Here is a 20,831-nt window from a genome sequence, read left to right as displayed (position 1 = left end):
TGAGAGTAAGAGTTCGGCATGGACTAGAAGGGCCAAGATGGCCTGTTTCCATGCTATAATTGTTATATGGTTATATGGTTAAGTGAAATACTGAACAAATCCGAACACTACCAATGTTACTGCAGTACTAGAAAACTGTGTTCCTACTTCTGAATGACGAAGGAATTCACCCAGAGTACCGGATATCCAGGAAGGGGTAGCACCTTTGATGAAGGGGCTTATTGTGTAATGCCAGAGGAGTTCACTAACCGTTGATCCCCACTGGACACTTAGCTGTCACGTGTGGCTCCAAGTAGCTGTTTGCATGTGACAGTGACCATACCCTGGTGCACCGCTTGAACAGCAGCCTAACTCAGATGACGGTAGCCGGGGGACCTCATACCTCATTGAAATACAGATATGCCTGTCCTAACATGTGAAGTCAGCTCTAGCGGACTGGGTGGATGAGATACACAGTGCGATCCATTGGCCAGGAAGGCAGTTCTGCGGCACTTTGTACATGAAACATTTAGTAGTCTGACTTTCTCGGGAACTACTACTACTATATTGAATTTCTGCATTGAATTTTAAATGTTTGTAGACTGAAAAAAAAACCTGGAAAGATTGTAGATCCATGAGAACCAGTTGTGGAATACTTAAGCTGGTGGAATGAGTAGCCTATGATGGAACTTCAATACAGTAGGTTCTAGTTACTTTGGCCATCGGCTAATCAGAGCAGCCATTTATTTCAGACAACTCTTAAGGAACAAAAACAAATCGAGAAAATGGCTGGGATTGTCTTCGTTTATTTTCCACTATGCCACTTAATTGGGATGGAGACTGTCACTGAACAGTTTCTAACTAGCGTCAGTCGTGTGTACTTGTGTGGCTGCTAGACACTACACCGTGCTTAGAGTGAACAGCTTCTAAATAGTACTAGTTGCATGTGTTTGTGTTCAAAATGCAGTGATTTTTGTCACTGATATTGGTGAGAGATAAGCAGCAAGACAATTCAGAACTGTTTTGCACATTGCAGTTTCAAATATTCAGGCTTAGAGTTGCCAGAAACGGACAAGAGTGAAAATGAAACAAGTTAAGAATTGCAAAGAATTTGAAGGTATCAACAATCAACTTGAATGTTACAATGAAAATGAAAATTTGTTAGATGCAATCATTGAAGGTCTTGTATGAAAGCAGTCCATTATCTGCACTAGGTGTCTGCGCTGATTTTGTTCATTTACAGTCAACCAAAAGGACATGATAACATACACTGGAAGAATTCCTCCATTGATAACTATTCGGAACTAATACACAGTTTTATGCTACTGTAGTCATATAGGTAGTATTCTAATTTGTTCTGTATTTCATTTACATACATAATTTGTTACCCAGTTAAATGGTAGATTCTCTTTTTAAAACTTTTTAAACTATTTCCATGAAACTTTGGCTAATCAGGGCTGCCGCTGAGTTCGGCCAAAATGTACTAGTCTCGATGTGTCCCAATTCCACAGTACTCAAATATGAAGTGGTCATATTTTTGACAATAGATTTAGAGCAAACAATATGAATCAATGTGAAAATATTTGAGAAGGTTTGAAGTGTAAGTAAATGAGATATACAAGGCTTTCAGTTACCAGCAATCAAGAATACTACTCCAGTTGTTTTATACATGTTGTCATTCTGACAGCATGCATAGTAGATGATGCAGAGAAATCCAATTGTTACAAATATTACTCCGAAGAACATCAGTCCACTCCACAGTTTACGGTAAGCTAGGAAAATAAGCACATGGTGTTAATAATCTAATAAAATTCAGTGGAGCAACTCGCAAATGAACAAACTGACTCATTGTAAAAAGTAATGGTGAGCAAGATGCTACCTCATGATGGTACGGACTAATTATTTCCTTGGGGTACAGTCAAATACCATCAGCAAGAATACAAGAGTCATGGTGAATAAAAAGTTGACTGCACTTCTTATCCTGAGGTATTGTGGAGATTCAGCATCAGTACCAACAATTTAAACAAACTGCAAACCAAAAAGTAAATCCTGAAGGGTTTCTTTATGAAGCATCCCTCTATGTGACAATGCCACCAAGTCAATGAGTTATCAGTAAGGTAGCATTGACATCAAAGTTGGCAGCTTACAAGTGCACACAACAGAAGAAATAGCCAACAGTAAATAAAGAATGAGGTGGTAAGTTGTAAGGAGCTGTTAACAGAATATCTTGATTTTTGCAGGGGGAGAGGGAGAGAGATGGAGAGAGAGAGAGATGGGAGCAGGGGGGTGAGAGAAAGAGAGATGAAGAATGTGATATTTAAATGTAGCAGTTAGGGGAGAGGTTGAGGAAGGGAAGCAAGGGAAAGAAAGGGAGGAGAGAGGGGGAGATGGGGGGGAGAGGAAGCTCAGGGGAGGGGGAGGGGGAGAGGGTGAGGGTGAGAGTGAAGGTGAGGATGGGGGAGAGGGAGACGGAGAGAGGGAGGGAGAGGGGGAGTGGGAGACGGAGAGGAAAGAGAGAGGGGACAGAAGCAGCAAGACATGTTATAGCTGATGTTTTATTTATATTACTTAATTTGTAGCATTTTTTCAGGTTTTAGCAAATGCTTTTTAAAAAAACTGATTTTTATGCTGCTCTGTGAGGCTAAACCTGATTTTTGCCATCCAGAGATTTCCGCCCAAACTCAGAGAACAATAGTAGAAGAAATCTACCTCCAAAGCTGGGCAAATGACTAAACCCTTACCCTTAAGAGTGCTGTAAATAGTGATTGTGTATCGTAATCTTAACTCACATGTAAAGCTCTTTGATTTATGAATGTAGATACCTGAAATATTGCTCCATCTGACAAAGCTGAGCTAGCCACAAATACCAGTGGTTAAGTAAGAAAAAATACACCTTATTGCATGTTATATAATAGTTTGCTTAATGAAAAGTACTTACTGATTGAGGATTCAAATCCTTCAGTAGTTTTCCCTTCACTCTTTGGAAATGGGGAATAAAAGGCATGTGTACAGCATTTTACAGGTGGTTGGTAAACTAAACGGAGAAAGCAAGATATCAATTTCGGAATCACTTAAACAATAAGTCCACAATATCAATAGCATACCACATTAAAAGCAGGATTGGAAGTTGGCATAGCAGCTCATGGTTTCCTTACTACTTATTGGCTTCACAATTGGAAATATACTGTTTAATTGGAAATAAACTTTTTCCTGGGAATTCTGTCCAAGTTTTGTCACTGGTATGTATTTACTGCCAGAATGTGCGGGAACACTTGCAGGCTGCCCCAGGACACCCTTAGGCATGTTGGCTGTTAACACAAACAACATATTTCATTGTATGTTTTGATGTACACATGACAAATAAACTTGGATCTGGAAATCTTGGGTCAATTATCATGTCAAACTCTTAAAAGCTCAATTAATAGTTTTGCTTGCACAGTCTGATGCCAATTCCAGTGAAAGCACATATATTTAAATAACTACTACCAGATATTAAAAGCTGTTAAAGAAAGCATGATATGGTAGTGTAGGAGTTAGCACACAGCATTACAGCATCAGCGATCAGGGTTTACTTCTCATTGTTGTCTGTAAAGAGTTTGTACGCTCTCCCCGTGCATTTCTTCCGGATGCTCTGGTTTCCTCCCACATTCCAAAATTATATAGTTAGTTGGTTACAGGGGGTCTAATTGGATGGTGCAGATTCATTGGGCCAGAAAGGCTTGTTACTGTGCTGTATCTCTAATTCAAATTAGGTTAAGTTGAAGCCACTGCAAATTTAACAGCGACATAATCTAAATTTGAAAATGATGACGTAACTGCATATTTCTTTACTTCAATATTTCTTTGCATTGGTTTTTTTTCCATACGGGTGCAAACTGGCAGCATGAAATTGTCACATTGTTCAAGAAGAAGTCTTGATGCCAACACCTTTCCTACTTTTCCCCTGCTTTCTCACAGGTAATGTGATGCACACTAGTAGTGAACTGCGATGGATTTTGAAGGAGAGCTCCATTAATGTGTACTTGGATTGAATAGGTGGATAAAAACTGACTGTTTTATTCATAAGCAGTGAAGATGTATTGAATAACACAGGAGAAATCTGCCAGAGATTTCTGGAAATCATGACTAAATGAACCATTGGATCTCTGTTCATGTGATAGCCTCTTGCAGATGGGAATATATTCAACTCCTTTGGCTTCTAGATTATTACTCAAATATATGTTCACTACAGAATCTGACTGATCAGGAGATGTAACGTGTGGGCTAGAAGCTGACAGACATCCCACCTCTCCCGGAAGTTCCAGGAGTCTCCTGCATATTGATAGCAGCACCCTGACACCTGCAAATTATATACAATATCCCGGAAATCGATTTTTTTGAGAGCAAGCGAGTGAGGGGGGGAGGGGGAGAAGAGAGAGAGAGAGAGAGAGAGGGGAGAAAAGAGAGAGGGGATAATAGAGAGGGAGGGAAGAAGAGAGAGAGAGAGGGGAGAAGAAAGAGAGAGAGAGAGAGAGAGAGAGAGAGGGAGAGAGAGAGAATGAATGAATCCTGATTGGTCTCTCTTTGTGCTAAGTAGACCCATCAGTTTTCTCTGTGGGTGGGCTTTACAGTCGACCCCTTTCTCTCTTTCATTGTCCATCAGTTCAGTTTAGTGTCCTGCAGCGCCATGGCAGAGAGTTCCAAAAAAAGAAAATATAAAACGTACTTCATCCCAGACTACACCAAAGTGTACCCCTGCCTAAAAGGGGTCAAAAATAATGATAGTGTTGCTCACTGCGTTGTTTGCAATAGTGACTTTCCTATTGCCCATGGTGGGTTAAGCGACAGTAAAAGACATGTTGAGGTGTATTTAGCAAGTGTCAGTCTTTCATTAGCATACCTAACGTTATTTAAACTAGCTGGCTAGCTGCCAAGGAGCTACTCTATTGATGTCCTATGTGATGAGGCCAAACTCCTTGTAGACTTGCTTAAACTTGTAATAGAATAAAAAAACGACTCCATGACTCCATGATAAGTTGAGATTCAAAGAGCTCTGACAGTTGATGAAGCCGCCTTTGGTGCTACCAAATTCTAATTGTGATGTAGAAAGGGCATTCAGCATGGTGCATCACATTAAGACAGAATTCAGAGTCAGCTGTCTCACAAAACACTTGTAAATCTGATGTCTTGCAAAATTAACAAATTCATTGACACAGACTGCTATGAGGTTGAGACTTCCAGCAAAATGCTCAAACTTGCCAAGCAAGCCACATCACAGTACAAGGAAATTTTGCGAAAGAAATAGAAAAGCTATTTGCATTAGCATTGAGACTGCCAACAAAATACTCAGCAAGGAATATATAAATATGTGTGTGTGTGTGTGTATAAACAGTTTCAATATGTGATCAAAAAAATTGTTGTGTTCTTTCGTAATCAAATGTCCTGTATACATACACCCTTGGAGGTCGACCGGGGTGATGGGGGGGAGATATGGGGTTGTGGGGGGCGGGGGTGGTGGTGCTGCCTCCCTGAAATGTGTTTTTGCAGGGTGGGATGTCTGAGATGGATACAGAAAAGAGACATTCCTACGTATGGGACACCCAACACTTTTCAGGGACATTGTAGTACTGATAAGATGACCTACACCCACACAAGAAAGGAATTAGTATCCTTGGATAGAGGGTAAATGGAGCAATGGTGTTAAAGCTATTCCATTTGAGTGTATGTGTGGGTGACCCAGAACACCACTTCCATAAGCATTGTTTTAATACTACCCATATGTGTGATATCAACTAGCTGATCAGGGAGTAAACATTGAGTAAACAAAGTCATTTTCAGCAAAAGACTAAATGTTAATGTTTTAATTGCAGACATTGGCATTTGAAAAACAGTAACCTTTAATCACCTACAGATAAAAATGTAACCTTGCTATTGTCCATATCTAAGCCAAAAGACCTTTTAAAAATGTTGCTTTACTTCCATTACGGAAATAAGAAGCTTTCTCTTTTTACATCATACCTATACTGAAATGAATAACATCAATTACAATTTGTGAAAGGTCTCAGGGAAATGTTGACTGTTCATTTCCCTCCATAGATACTGCCTGACTGGCTGAGTTCGCCCGGCATTTTGTGAGTGTTCTTCAAGCATCAACAGAATCTCTGGGCTCAAATCTAAGCATTAGTAATTTGGGATTGACTCCTCTCAAGTGGAGTTTTTGTGAAGCAAGATGAAACCACAGATTTGATTAGTTAACAATGTTACTGATAGTTTTATGATCATGTTTGGTTTTGCATAATGTCGATTCTGTGTGCAATTTCAAAATCCAGTATAAAATAATAAATTGTTTGAAAGGCTGCCTGTGTGAATAAATGTAGAAATATTAACCCTTTCTGCTGACAGCTCTTTTATGCAGCACACCACAGAATGGAGTTTGCAATGGAGAAAGCAGAGATAAACATAGACAACATCTGCCAGTTCTAATGAGAGACAGTGGTCTTCAAAGAACCTGAAGGACTGGGGTGATTGGCCACAAAATAACTTGTTCCAGATTGGTTAAGAGACATTGACCAAAACTTTTTTCATTGGTGGATTATATTTTAAATCTAAAAATGTGTACAAAAATGCTACATTCTGTACAATCAGAAAAAGCGCGAGGACCACTCCTATAAGGCAATCAAATTCCTGCCCCCTCTGGAGAAGATCAATGAAATAAATACACTTCTGTTGCTGAGAAATGACTTGCTTAGGTGATCATTTCCTCTGTTTGCTCTAGTTTCCTCCCATATCCTAAAGACATATGGTTGGGGTCAGTAAACTGTGGGCATTCTATGTTAGTGCTGGAAGCATGGAGACACTTGTTCAACGCAAGTGACACATTTGATGTTTTGATGTTCGTGTGAGAAATAAAGACAGCTTCCATCTTTATAACAGTCGTTTCAGTTGTGGGCTTGCTTTAGCAACGTGCAGGACCCCATTTCTAACTCTTCTAATGTTATTTTTAATCTAGAAATGCAGCAAAGTAACAGACACTTCTGGCCCAACAACTCCAGGCCACCCAATTACACCAGTACTGAGGTACAGTGAGAAGCTGGTTTTGAAAGCTGTTCATACAAATCAAATTATTGCTCAATATATTCAGAGTACAAGGTAAAACAAAGTACAGAATAAACTGTAACAGCAACGGAGAAAATATAGTGCAGGAAGACAGTAACATGATCATTTCAAGGTAGATTGTGAGGTCAAGTGTCCATCTCATCGTACTTGTTATAAGGGGGGCGTTGGTGGAGGACCCAAATGCAAGACACAGACACCGAAGTACTACAAACAGGACTAGGTGTGTCAAGAAACCAAGGGAACTGGGGAAGAAAGAACACTGGACATTGACGCAGGCCCTGGACGAGACTAGGATACAGGGCCTGGGCTAGGACTAAACTAGGAAAGCAGGACCTGGACGAGGAACTAGGAACTTGGAACCTGGACAAGGACTCCAAGCCAGAGACTGGACAGGGACCCAGAACCTGGGTTTTGACTCGGGCTCGGACTCCGGATCTAGGCAAGGACAAGACGTGGCTACAGGACATGGCGTGGCTACAGGACTCCATGTGAGACTCCAGGACAGGACAAGGGAACTCCAGCCCAGGACAGGCTGGGCGAGGTACATGGACAGGACGAGAACATGAAGCCTTGACTTGGTCTTGGGAGAACAGGAAACACAGAGCCTTGGTCTTGGGAGAACAGGAAACACAGAGCCGTGGTCTTGGGAGAACAGGAAACACAGATCTTTGGTCTTGGGAGTACAGGAACCGAGAACACAGAGCTGAGACTTCTCCTAGGGAGCAGGACATAGGGCCAGGACTCGTACGCAGCACACAGAACCAGGACCCCCTCCTTGGGAACAGGACCAAGGGCCGGGGCTCCTTCTATACACAGAACACGGAACACTAAGAGACAGTTCTCTACTCAAGTGGAGGCGAGGACACAGAGATAGTTTCCAACTCAAGATAGCAGCAAACGGCCGGACCTACCTAGCAGAGTCAAGGACACAAAAAGACAATTCCAAACAATGACAGACTGTTCTTTATCTTGACACAGCAAGGCCCCAGTCTTGCCCTGGAGATTGAATGTGACTGCATTACAGGTGAGGCTTCAGGCGAAGGTAGCAGGCGGAAGGAGAAGGGAAGGGAACAGTCCAGCCATTCAAGCAGCAGCATCTTCTTCTTCTTCTTCGGCGGTTGGCACCCAGCTTAATGGTGCATTACTGCCACCTCCTGCTCCGGAGTGTGCAATAGACTTACATTCTAAATCCCTTCACCCAATCACACACACACACAGACATACCCTAACCTACACTTTATCCTCCCATCTTTGGCCATCCTAGTACCCTATTCCTGCCTATCCGTCATATTCTATAAAAAAACTCCTGTACCCCTTAAGAAAGCTAAAAATACCCTGACCTGTGCTCTCTCACCCATGCCCAGCAACCCTTTTAATTTGAATTCCTGCACCCCCAGTTCCCTTAGATTAATTCTCATCATCTCTCTCTGTATCCCATACTTCCTGCAACTCAGAACTACATGTTCTACTGACTCCTCTTCCTGACATTCCTCACACAATCATGTCTGGTGTTTCCCTATCATTTTCAATGTTTTGTTTAACGTACAGTGACCCGGCCTTAACCTAGTCCACACAGTCTCCTCTCTTCTGTATCCACTACCTACCCTAGTACCTGCAACACTCTTTTGTATTTGATATAAATGCCTCCCTTTTCCCTCCCTGTCCCATCTTTCTTGCCACATTTGGTTGATTTTTTTCCCAGATTACACACTTAACTTCTGCTTTACTGATACTAATGTGCATTTCTATATTTTCTTTCTTTAATGTCCTCTTTGCCAACTCATCTACCCTCTCATTCCCCTTCACCCCTACATGTGCTGGAATCCATAAGAATTTTACCTGACCTCCCTGATTTGCAATTCTTGTGACTGACTGAAGGACTTCATAAAGTACATCTTGCCGATTGTTTGAGTGAAAAGACCTTAAACTTGCTAGAACTGAGGATGAATCTGAGCATATCAACAGTTTCACTTGTCTAGCTTTCTCCACCCATCGCAATGCAACCAACACTGCCAGCATCTCCACTGTATACACCCCTAACTTATTAGATGTTCTTCTGCAGATTCCAATTTCTTTTGCTGGTATAGCCACCCCAAACCCTGTCACTCCTGTTTCAGGTCAGCCACTCAAGCTGAACCCAGGAGCTATTTATGTAGCAGCCCAAAATGAGAATCATGTGCTTCAATAGAGGCACCCCAACAGAACAAGAGAAAACCTGGAATGAGGATCGATGGACCGGACCGTGAATTGGAAAGCAGACTTCATGGACCAGACCATGACAGTACTGGGAATCATTCAGTTGCCTTATAACAACAACAGGATAGATGTTGTCCTTGAGCTGGTGGTATATTACTTTCAGGCTTTTGTATCGTAATACCAAGATTGAGGCCAAGGTAGAGTGAAAATAGGCAAAAGGACGATCCTATATTAGTCAAAATATGTTTCCATGTGAAAACCAACCACTTCAAGGTGAATTTCATATTGGCTGCTAGGAGTTTGCCATGCAGCACTGAGAGCAGTATTTCAGACCTCAAGGGCACACTCCCCGCAATAACCAGCCTGCAGCATCACAACCTGTGGATGCCATGAAGGAAGTGAGGATGCAAAATTAAAATGGAGTGGGCACCAAAGTTTTATATGAAATCCTGACTCTGTGAATTAATGCCAGGAGGGAGCGACTGTGTGCCAGGATAACTTATTGTCAAACATCTTGTACTGTCTGAGGAATAGCTGAGTGAGAAAAGGTCATCAAAATGATTACAGTTTTAATTCAAAAACTGATCCAAAGTTATACTTACGTTTAGATATAAAAAGTAATTTGGAAAACAAACAGAATTTTTATGCACGGCAATTTTAAAGCAGAAGTATGAAGGCTTTTGTTCGGTTACACAGAATGCTCATTAGACCGTATTTGAAGTGCTATGTATGCTAGAAGTGGATGTCACTTGGCCGAGGACAAGGTCCTGTAAACTGCTGGGGGGTCGGGGAGGGAAGACATTAGAAAGGACCTGACCATAAACATACAAATATCTTTAGAACAGGATAGACAAACCTTTTTTATGCCATGGACCAATACCATTAAGCAAGCGGTCTGTGAACCCAGGTTGTGAACCCCTGCATTAGATTCTGGGATGATGCCCAAGGACTGTATATCTCTTCAAGAACTAAGGTGCCATTGAGATTGAAGGCCATGGAATAAAATACGCTGTGTTACCATCAATAGAAAATTAGTTACAAGGAAACAGAGCAGTAATGCAATTTCCTTCTCAGGATTGAAAGAAGTGTATAGTGCAGTTCCCCAGGGCCAACACTACTCTTAATATATATGTTTTATGATTTGTACATGGCTACACAGGGTACAATTTTCAAATCTGCAGATTACCTGCAGATTACATAATCCTAGGGGTCCTATTGAAGTAGGAGGTGGTTCACCATGGGGTCAGACCTTCACACCACTGAAAGCATCTGCATGAGGAGCTGCCTCAGGAAAGCTGCATCTATCATCAATGATCCCCACCATCTGAGACATGTCCTCATTTTGCTGCTGCCACCAGGAATCACAGCAACCTGAAGCCCCACAGCAGCAGGTTCAGGAACTGCTATTTTACTACAACAAGATGTTCTTGATCCGACCTGCTCAACCCTAATCCTACCTCAGCAATGTAGCACTATGGATGACCTCTTGCACTAGCATGGACTTGTCTCTGATTACGTTTTGTTGTTGCACAATGTCTTGCTTTGCACAATGGATTTTGCTTTGCTGTCCTGTGTAATTTATGTCTAACTTATGTTCTGCACATTGTTGTTGAAATCTGCATGCGTGCAATGCTGCTGTATGGAAGTTTTTCTTTGAACTTATACCTCATGATATTTCTGTGACAATGACAGTAATCTCAAATTGACTTGAAAGAGATATTGTCAGGTTGGTGAAATAGGGGTGGAGGAATGGGGATTAGAGACTACAAAAGAAGCTTAATGATGAGAAATGTGAACTGTAACATTTTGATGGTAAGAATATTGAAAGGGTAGGTTGAATGAAAAGTTTAAAAATCATTGGGGAGCCCGAAATTTATAAACAGAAACATAGCTTACAAGATCAAGGAAGATAAGACAAACTTTCCTAAAACACCAAGTTCAGCCACAAACTCTTCTCTTTTTCTCCCCCACAGACAAGACTGTACAGTACATCCATAATAAGTAATCTGACACATAGAAAATTATTCACATGAATAACATTAATTTACTCACTTAGAGATGAGAGACTTTAGTTATGTGGAGATAACAGATCAACTGGGAATGAAGGCAGTTGGGAGTGTTCGAAAGTTAATGGATGGAGTAGATGCATGCAGCTGTTCCCATTTGTGGCAGGTTCAGGAAGGTCGGGTACATCAAATAAAAATTACTGGCGAAAGAGCCAAAAGTATGAAAAAAATAAGTTAAGATTAGTATCTGAGAGCAGATTTGGAGGCAGATTCTTTTGAAAGAGAGCTAGATGAAAGTGCAGTAGAAAAAGATTTGCAGGGCTTGTTGAAACAGAGTAGTTGAATTGCTCTTCTACAGTCGAATATCCACCATTTGGTCATTCTACAATTGTGTATTGCCTGAATAATCAAAGTCTAATGGTGACAGTCCTGTGTGAATCCTGTTCCACGAATCACTGCAGAGGCAAGATTACCAGTTGACTGGCATTGAAAGTAACAACTGATGAGACTACAATGGAAGAGTCCAGATGAGTCCAACAGGGAATTGATGCCATGATCAGGGTAGAATACTATGTGTAGACAAGCTTGGACTATCCTCATGGATTTCCCAGTACGGCACTCACCACATATTGGAAAATGAAACAATGGAACAAGATGCTACAGTTAGCACCTAATCCTGGAAGGTTAGAGCAGTGTCATACCATCAGATCCCAATCAAATTAAAGAGATTCTACAAAATGTAAATGTTCATAGTCAGCACAATTACCATGGGCCAAAAGCCTGTTGCTGTGCTGTACTGTCCAATGTTCATTGTTTATATTCACTTACTGTAAATGAATACTGCATGTTGATTCTTTTCCTCCTTGTCACTAAATGAACATCTCCAGAAGAAACCCTCATGATGGTAATTTACCCAGCGATCCTTCTGTAACAGCACACAAAGTAAAGATAGCCATTTATTAGCAGAAAGATTTACAATTTTACTTAAGATTTTTACTTCAGTATTTTATTTCTGAGTGTCGTTATACAAGTAGTTTTACACAGTTTGCTGATTTCCAGTTAAGAAAATATTAATCTATGTACAACACAATCAACTGTAAAGCGTAGCAACTGATTGCCAAGTATGCAGCTGGATAGTATGATTGAGATACTTAGAGGGAGAAAAGAGGAAAAACAATATAAACTCCAAATGCTAGAAATCAGAAATTAAAATAAACTTCTGGAAATACCTTATAGATCTGACATGATCTGTGGAGAGAGAAACAAGCTGAATGTCTGAAGCTAATCAACTCTCCTCTGAGTTCTGTTTCTCTCTCCACAGATGCTAGCTGACCCACAGAGCACTTCTAATAAGTTCTTCATATGTTGTTGCAGCAAGTGTTTATTGATTCAATGTTAATATGTATTTGAGGCAGCTAAGGTGAAAGCACATCTCCACAGCTAGACGTGTAGAAACACAGAAGTAGAAGTTACAAAATGGAGTCTAGTCACACATTAAATTACAAAATGGAGAAATGACTAGGTATTGTGTGATACAACCATAATTCTATTTCTATGGTCTCACAGACATAACTGGCCAGCTAAGCATACATTATTAGTACTGAGGCAATTTGAGCTGGGTACACTAGAACACAGAATGCTACAGCAATTTCTGCCTCAAAGAGAGTGAACGTGGCATCTGGTTCAAATAATGGGACAACCCAAAGCCTATCATCTGTCCATCAGGTAGTTGAATCAAGGTGCTGCTTGACCTGCTGAGTTCCTCCAATATTTTGTGTGTGTTGCCTTGGATTTCCAGCACCTGCAGATTTTCTCGTGTTTGAAGATATATTCACATTGTTTTGTAGAGAGGGGGAGGGAACGCTGACTCAGACCATGAGAGGCCTGCATCAGGCATTTTCATACCTTACAAGGCGCAGATTGGATGTCTGTGTGGGGCGCCACTCCTCACACAGACACTAGAGCAATGTGTGATTAAGTGCCTTGCTCAAGGACACAAACACGCTGCCACAGCTGAGGCTCGAACTAGCGACCTTGAGATCACTAGACGAATGCCTTAACCACTTGGCCACATGCCCAAAAGATTGTAGAGAGGTTGTCTGAAATATATGCTGCTTCTCTTCACTAGTTCCTTAAGATCATAATCGCCAGGGCTAGAAGTGGGGATAAGTTCCCACTACCTATTAAATGGTCCCAACAGAGTAGTCTCAAATAGCCTCTGACACCTAAGTCTAGCTCCTCGTGTTCACATGTGGCTTACCTACTAAGCTTGGCGAATTAATTTGCACTGATAGGAGAAGGGGCAAAGGCAAGTTACTAGCACCTTCAAACCAGTTGCTCCGGGCAGATAGAGCTCACCAGCTGTGGTTGGCAGCTCATGTTGCAGAAGGAAAACTCTGATCTCACAGCTCTGCTGTCAGTCATGAGGAAGGCTTCAGGAATAAACCCAGGGGTAACATCTAGACCTGGAGTCCCTAAGGCAGTACTACGTTGAGTTCAACGCTGACTGGCAACTCCTGCGACACTGCAGGTGCCAGACTGTATTGGTCTCTGCTGTTCCTTTGGATTCATCAGCTGCATAGAGAAGGAGGCCTGTTACATGGGCAATAGCTTGCTCTCCGTACTGTACTGCCTGACTTGTGTATCATGTAGGCAGCTGGGATATAACATCCATGACTGACCCTGACCAACGGAGGGCCTCTCTTCATTGGCGGTAAAAATAATAAATCTTAGGCACTTGAAACAAAGCTCGATAACCATGGTTCTTCAATCATTCATTTTCCCTAACAGTAATTTACAAAACAGATGCACTCCTGGCAAATGCATTATTAAATGAGATTGTGTAAATCAAACAGACTGGCTGAGGGAGTTAGGAACTGAACTTGAACTTGGAATACATTATGGGCATTTTGGTGCAGTGTATTCCTGTGAATGCACTGTACACTTTAGCCAGAAGGTGGTCAATCTGCAGTATTCATTGTCTGAGGAGGCCAAGTCTTTCTGTATATTTAAAGTGGAGGTTGATATGTTCTTGATTGCTAAGGGTGTGAAAAGTTACGGGGAAAAGGCAGGAGAATGGGTTTGAGAAGGATAATAAAACGGTGATGATCAAATAGTGGAGCAGACTCAATGGGCCAAATGGCCTAATTCTGCTCCTGTGTCTTATGGTCTTATGGAATGGAGAATAATATGTCATAGTTGCAGTATAACTTCAGACTCTACACCGTAGCCCTCCAGACGCAAGTCTAACAAGCTCTTCATCAATCTGATCATTTAATGTTCATGATATGTTAATAATATCAGAATGTGGACAACCATATCTCTATCGATCTCATCAATGCTTCCAGTTTTTGTTTGTATTCTAAAGCCTAGGTAGCACTCCGAACTGCAAACGTGCTGCTTCCAAGGCCAAGTTTCTAGATCGTTAAACCTGACTTAGCAAAGCCAGAAAATAACTTGCATTCCTTTCCAATTATTGAAAGAGTCAGTAAAATTAAATACTAATCTTTGATTATATTGTACATGGGTGTAAATTCACAAGGGTACTTTTTGGACCTCTACTTTTAATGGTATTTCACCAATTAAGTAATCTCATATATTCTTAAATTGTAATCCAAGATATTACCTGTGTAGCACAGGTTGGCTCACTGAAGTAATAACACTTCGCAGTTTCACACTTGATGTTCACAACCTTATGATGTTCACAATGTAGTCAGATAGGAAACGTGATTGTGTGGTTCCTCATCCCATCACCAAAAAGTCAACCATTGCATACACACATAAAAAATATGTTGATAGTTTCCCTCTCCTTTATGGAATGAGGTTGCTGTCCTGCAGAAGAATTGGAGACAATCTCTCCTGTTACATTTAGTTAGTCAGAGGAGCGTGTGCTAGAGATCATGGGCTCAAATGTCACAGAACCAGCGACCTTCAATGGAATTCGCAAGAATCCAAGGGTACATTCCTATACAATCTCACATCCATCTTCCATTTCTCCCACAAACTGACCAAACTGGTAACATGAAAATGGTTGAAAGAGGCACCGCTCATCTGCCCTTCCTCTAACCAGGAACATACCCTTTGGATCATTCCCAAGTCAGCAGCATAACACACATCTTTTGAGTGTGTTCCATCTCTTATCATATGAGTGATTAGGTATGAGGATATAAATTGCTATCTTTTGCCCAGGGAAAAGAAATCAACATACAAAAGTGATTAGTTCAAAGACAAGAGGGAAAGCATTTGAAAGGGATTTGAAGGGCAATTTCACACAGAAGGTGGTGTGCTTATGAAGCAAGCTCCAAGAGGAAGTAGATGACACAGATACGATAACATTTAAAAGACACTTTTAAATATGGATCAAACACAGACAAATTGGACTGACTCAGATGGACATCTCAGTTGGTATGATTGAGTTGGACAGAAGTGTTTGTTTTGTGCTGTATTACTCTATAACCCCATGACAACAGAGCACCAGTTCATCTGTTATCCAATCCATAAAGAGTTTCTGGATAATGGATTTAAAATGGGATCAGTACTTAGTGAATTTTCAGCCACAGATTGTGCTGGGCTAGGGGAAAGAGTAACCTGTGTGCCATCTCATTGATAGGGAAGAATGTTGTGAGCAATAGATATGTCCTCATGAAGGGGAAAACTTAGATTGTGGGTGGAGGTGAGGAATTGCGGATATTAAAAAAATCATTTTGAACCTATGTAACCTCTAGCTAAAAGAATAATTGGGACTGAATAGGAATTTTTGAACTGAAGTAAACTCTGTCTTCAGCAGCCAGCTAAGACAGGCTCATTACCAGTTCTCCCTGGCTTGCAAAGAGGCATTGAGAGTTTAATAACATTGTATATTGTACCCTCGTTTGAGTGTGGGGGGGTGGGCTGACTGATAAGGACAGGAAAGAATATCCATCTGTAATTAAGTCAGGGCCTAGCAAAGGGAATAACTGATAAGGACAGGACAGCACATCCATCTGTAATTAAGCCTTGATCTAACAGACTCTCTCATCTGTAACTAAGTTTTGTACCAACAGACTTGTTGGGCGTACCAGTTCAAATAACATCTGGCAACAGTAATGTATGGGGCTTACTATGCATTAATATATGGTTGTAACCTGAGGGAACAGGGCCACTTGTCGGATGGTGGCAGTTCTTGCGTGCCTTCCCTTTGACAACTGGGTCTCAAACTCCTGCAGGAGGCGCAATAAACTGTTGTAACTATAAGGAGTTGGACTCCCGAGTTTCATTCAGATTCAACTTTAACAGGGCAGGAACAAGTTATCAGGAACTGAAAGTACAGGAATAGTACAGAAACAAGTACAGAAAAAAATGAAGACTAAGGTTCTGCTGACAGTGTTTCTTGGAATACGTTTCTCAATAATATAAATCACATCCCAACAAATAATTTCTGGATTGTTGCTTGAATCATGAAGAAATTCTAATCTACAAAAAGATTAGCATCTTAAGGAGAATGTTATGGGAGACAGTAATTTTTATTTCTAGGACATAAGCAACAGCTTTAGGGAAAAAAAGGAATGGCTCCATTAGGACAAATTCCAGTTAAAACAGGCTAGGGGCAATGTTGTCAGAAATAATGTCACTCATGCAGTAGGTAGGGATTTAAATCAAGGAATGAGGTAGATAGATCGATCAAACAGGGAAAAAGATAGTACATCAACAACTAATAGCAATGGTGTTTTTCACCTTACTTAGGTCTCTGTTCCATCAACTAACCAAACTATGGAGTACACCTCTCAAATTTGGCTGCTAACAGAAATCTGAATCCGTTATTCCATTTTGTACATAATGGCACACAATCTAAGACACTAGCCAAATTTTCTCAATTCACCCAATGTTATTGCAAACTGGTGTTAGGTAAAGCAGTGCTATTCCTCTAACTTCTTTCTGAATCTTTCCCACCGAGGCACGACAACATTTCTCCAACATACTTCTGTTAGAGTGGAATTATCCTTCAGGGCAAATGGCACTGCTCAGCCGACATTGCTTCTATTCCACAGTTAAACTCATCCGGTCCAATACAGAAATGATGCCAGTGTTTGTGCATTTTTGTAGGCCAAGCTCTAACGCCATCAATGTGTTTGCTAAAACAGATGGCAAAATAGGTGCAATATTTAAATCAATGAAAAAAAAATGTCTCTCCTATTCTGTCAGGCCTGCCCAGGCAGACACCACCCTGCTGACAGGAGTAACTTGTCGCTTGTTTACAACTCCTCACCTGCAGGCTTTTTAAACCCAGCTCTCATCCACAGTCACTTGTTCACCTATCAAACCAGCCAGCTCAACAGCCAGCCTCAACCAGTTGCTTCTGGCTTTTAGTTACCTTGTCGGGTTAAATACCTGCTCCTTCTTGTTTTGTGGCCCCCTTATGGCTTGTTATTGTGCAGTTTATTAGTAAAATAATACTGTTAAATCAGCTCCACTGCTCTACTTTTGGGTCACGCCTCCCCTACAATTCCTGAGAGGATGGGTTGTCCAATGAGTGACCCAGCAGAGTACATTCACCTAAAGGAAGTCATCCATCAATTGGAGTACACGATCTCAAAGAAGCACAAAACCATTAACCATCTATTCCCCACTTTCAATGGACAATAGGTGCAGAAGTAGACCATTCGGCCCTTCGAGCCTGCACCGCCATTCTGAGATCATGGCTGATCATCTACTGTCAATACCCGGTTCCTGCCTTGTCCCCATAACCCTTGATTCCCCTATCCATAAGATACCTATCTAGCTCCTTCTTGAAAGCATCCAGAGAATTGGCCTCCACTGTCTTCTCAGGCAGCACGTTCTACACCTCCACAGCTCTCTGGGAGAAGAAGTTCCTCCTCAACTCTGTCCTTAATGACTTACCCCTTATTCTTAAACCATGCCCTCTGGTACTGGACTCTCCCAGCATCTGGAACATATTTCCTGCCTCTATCTTGTCCAATCCCTTAATAATCTTATATGTCTCATTCAGATCCCCCCTCAATCTCCTTAATTCCAGTGTGTACAAGCCCAGTCTCTCTAACCTCTCTGCGTAAGACAGTCTGGACATCCCAGGAATTAACCTAGTGAACCTACGCTGCACCTCCTCCACAGCCAGGATGTCCTTTTTTTTCCTGAAACACAATAGCCAAAGCTATTTCAACCAACTCTCTGTCTCAATTCAGCAACCCCCTCACCAGTCAATCTCTTCTTGTGGGGCCCCGGATTATGGTGCCCGGATGCTTCAATGGATCCCCAACCCAATGCCCTAACTTGCTGTCCCGGTGCATCTTACAATTTGAGTTTCAGCCACCTCTGTATTCTCTGGACTGAGCCAAGATTGTCCTGACTGGGCCAGGTCTGACTGACTGGGGCAATAAAACTACCATTTGCAATAAATATGAGGAATTCTCCACTGATGTGCGTCAGGTCTTCGACTATCCCGGAGGTGGAAGAGGGGCAGTAGATTGAACACTTCATCTTCATCAGGGCTCATGCTCATGGAATTCCGGATCCTCGCAATGCAAAAGTGCTGCAGGCTCACTGCTGTTGCGGCCCCTCACAGGGCTTGAAAGACAAGCTGTCCGGCCAGGAAACACCCACCAACTTCAAAAGCATCATTACTTTGCCCCTCTGAATTGACAAGCATCTTATAGAACAACCCTCCAGATCATCAGCCAGACACCCCATTCCTAGAACCCTTTCAGCCTGCAGGACCCTCATCATCAACACGACCACAATCCATATAGTTAGGGAGAGCTCCTTCAACACTGGTCCCCTCCCCAAGAGCACGAGCTCTTCTAATGTGGCCATGGCGACCATGACAGTGATGGAACAGTTCTCCCAGGCAGCCTGCTTCATTAACCTCCTCAAACTATATCAGCCGCTGAGACAAGGACCTGGTTCTCCAGCATGTAGTTCACTTCCACGGTTTCCCTCAGGACATTGTGTCGGACCCCGGCTCACAAATCATCGCCCATTTCTGGCAAGCCTTCTGCTCCCTACTCTGCAGCTCAGTGTGTTTGTCCTCTGGCTATCATCCACAGACCAACGGTCAATCAGAAAGAGCCAATCAACAAGTGGCGACGTTTGGATGATGTTTCACCAGCACTAACCCTTCCACGTGAAAGAAAAATCTGCTCTGGGCCAAACTGTCCTACAATCTACACACCTCCTCTGCCACAGGTATGTCACCCTTTGAAGTGCTTCATGGCTACTAACTCCCATTGATCCTCGTACAGGAGCCAACGGTGCAGGTTCCATCCATCAGGGCCCTGGTTAACCGATGCCAGAATGCTTGGAAGAGGACACGGGACAGCATCCTAGCTGCCAACAGTGCCTACTGCCACTAGGCCAACTGCCAGTGGTGTCCCAGCAGACTACTCTGGCCTGAGGACCTTGTCTGCTATCCACCCAAGATCTGCCCCGTACACCAATTGCCACAAGCTCTCTCCCCAGTTCACTGGTCCCTTTAAAATTACCCATTTCATCAATTGAGTCACTTGCCACCTGCACTAACACCATACCTTAGGATCTCACCTACCTTCCATGTGTCCTGCCTCAGGCTCACTTTCCATTCATCATTCAATCCAGCTGAGCCTGCACCTCCAGAACCAATGATGCTGAAAGGTGGTCCCATGTACATGATTCACGTCACTAAGGATGGGGTGTGCAGTACCTGGTGAACTGAGAAGGATATGGCCTGAAAGAGAGGTCTTGAGTGCTGTCCAGTTTAATCTTGGATCCATCGCTCTTTGAGATGTTCCACCAGACCATTTGGATCATCCTGGCCATCAGATGTGGCCTTAGGGGGAGGAGGGGTCCTGTCAGACCTACATAGGCATGCACCTCCCAGTCTCCATCCATCTAGTAGAAGTCACCTGCCACTTATTTTCAACATCACCTGCAGCCTATTTAAACCCGGCTCTCATCCAAGGTCCTTTGTTCACCCATCAAACCAGTCAGCCTCATCCAGTTGCTCCTAGCCTTCAGTTATCTTGTTGCTTTGATGCGTTAAGTATCTGTTCTCTCTCGTTTTGTGACCCCTTGTGGCTTGTTATTTTTTAGCTTATTAGTAAATTATCATTTACTGCTAAATCATCCCTACTGCTCTGCTTTTGGGTCAAACCTCCTCTACGTTTCCGGAAGCACTCTGCCCCAACATGCAGCACAGTGTCCCAACAGGAAAGAAGCAATGAGACCATATAGTATTTGCAACAAAATAATGAAATTCAACATTGCCTTAAGTACAACATCACAGCCTGTGGCTATTTGAGGAAAAATGTGTTTGAAAATCAAGTCTTTGAACCAGACACAAAACCAAGACAGCAGTTATCGGTGCTGTCCCATGTACGGCCTATAATACACAGCCCAAAGAATTGAAGACGTATCACCAATGTTCACTCTGCAAGAACCTCCAAATCTACTGACAAGCTAAGCAAAGCAATCTCAGTGTCTTAATCGAAGAGTTCATAGAGTTAATTCCACTGAATGGACTTAAAGACAGGCAACACACACAAAATGCTGGAGGAACACAGCAGGCTAGGCAGCATCTGTGGCAAA

The 20,831-nt window shown here is 42.2% G+C and overlaps 1 protein-coding gene across 5 annotated transcripts in view; it reads right to left on the bottom strand.

Moving 5' to 3' along the window:
- The window catches only part of LOC134349538 (transmembrane protein 182-like), a 54,732-nt gene that overhangs the window by 11,152 nt on the left and 22,749 nt on the right, over positions 1–20,831 (bottom strand). For all 5 annotated transcript variants that reach the window (XM_063054020.1, XM_063054018.1, XM_063054022.1 and 2 more), the window contains 3 exons: positions 12,105–12,201; positions 2,918–3,013; positions 1,614–1,751 (listed from right to left, as the gene is read on the bottom strand). In XM_063054020.1, the coding sequence (XP_062910090.1) occupies positions 1,614–1,751; positions 2,918–3,013; positions 12,105–12,201 (331 nt within the window). The remainder of the gene's footprint in view (positions 1–1,613; positions 1,752–2,917; positions 3,014–12,104; positions 12,202–20,831) is intronic.

The sequence above is a fragment of the Mobula hypostoma genome, chromosome 7 (assembly GCF_963921235.1).
Source record: "Mobula hypostoma chromosome 7, sMobHyp1.1, whole genome shotgun sequence".
Classification (NCBI taxonomy): Eukaryota; Metazoa; Chordata; class Chondrichthyes; order Myliobatiformes; family Myliobatidae; genus Mobula; species Mobula hypostoma.
Note: the sequence above shows the minus strand (reverse complement) of the source record. Positions and strands in the feature narration are given on the sequence as shown.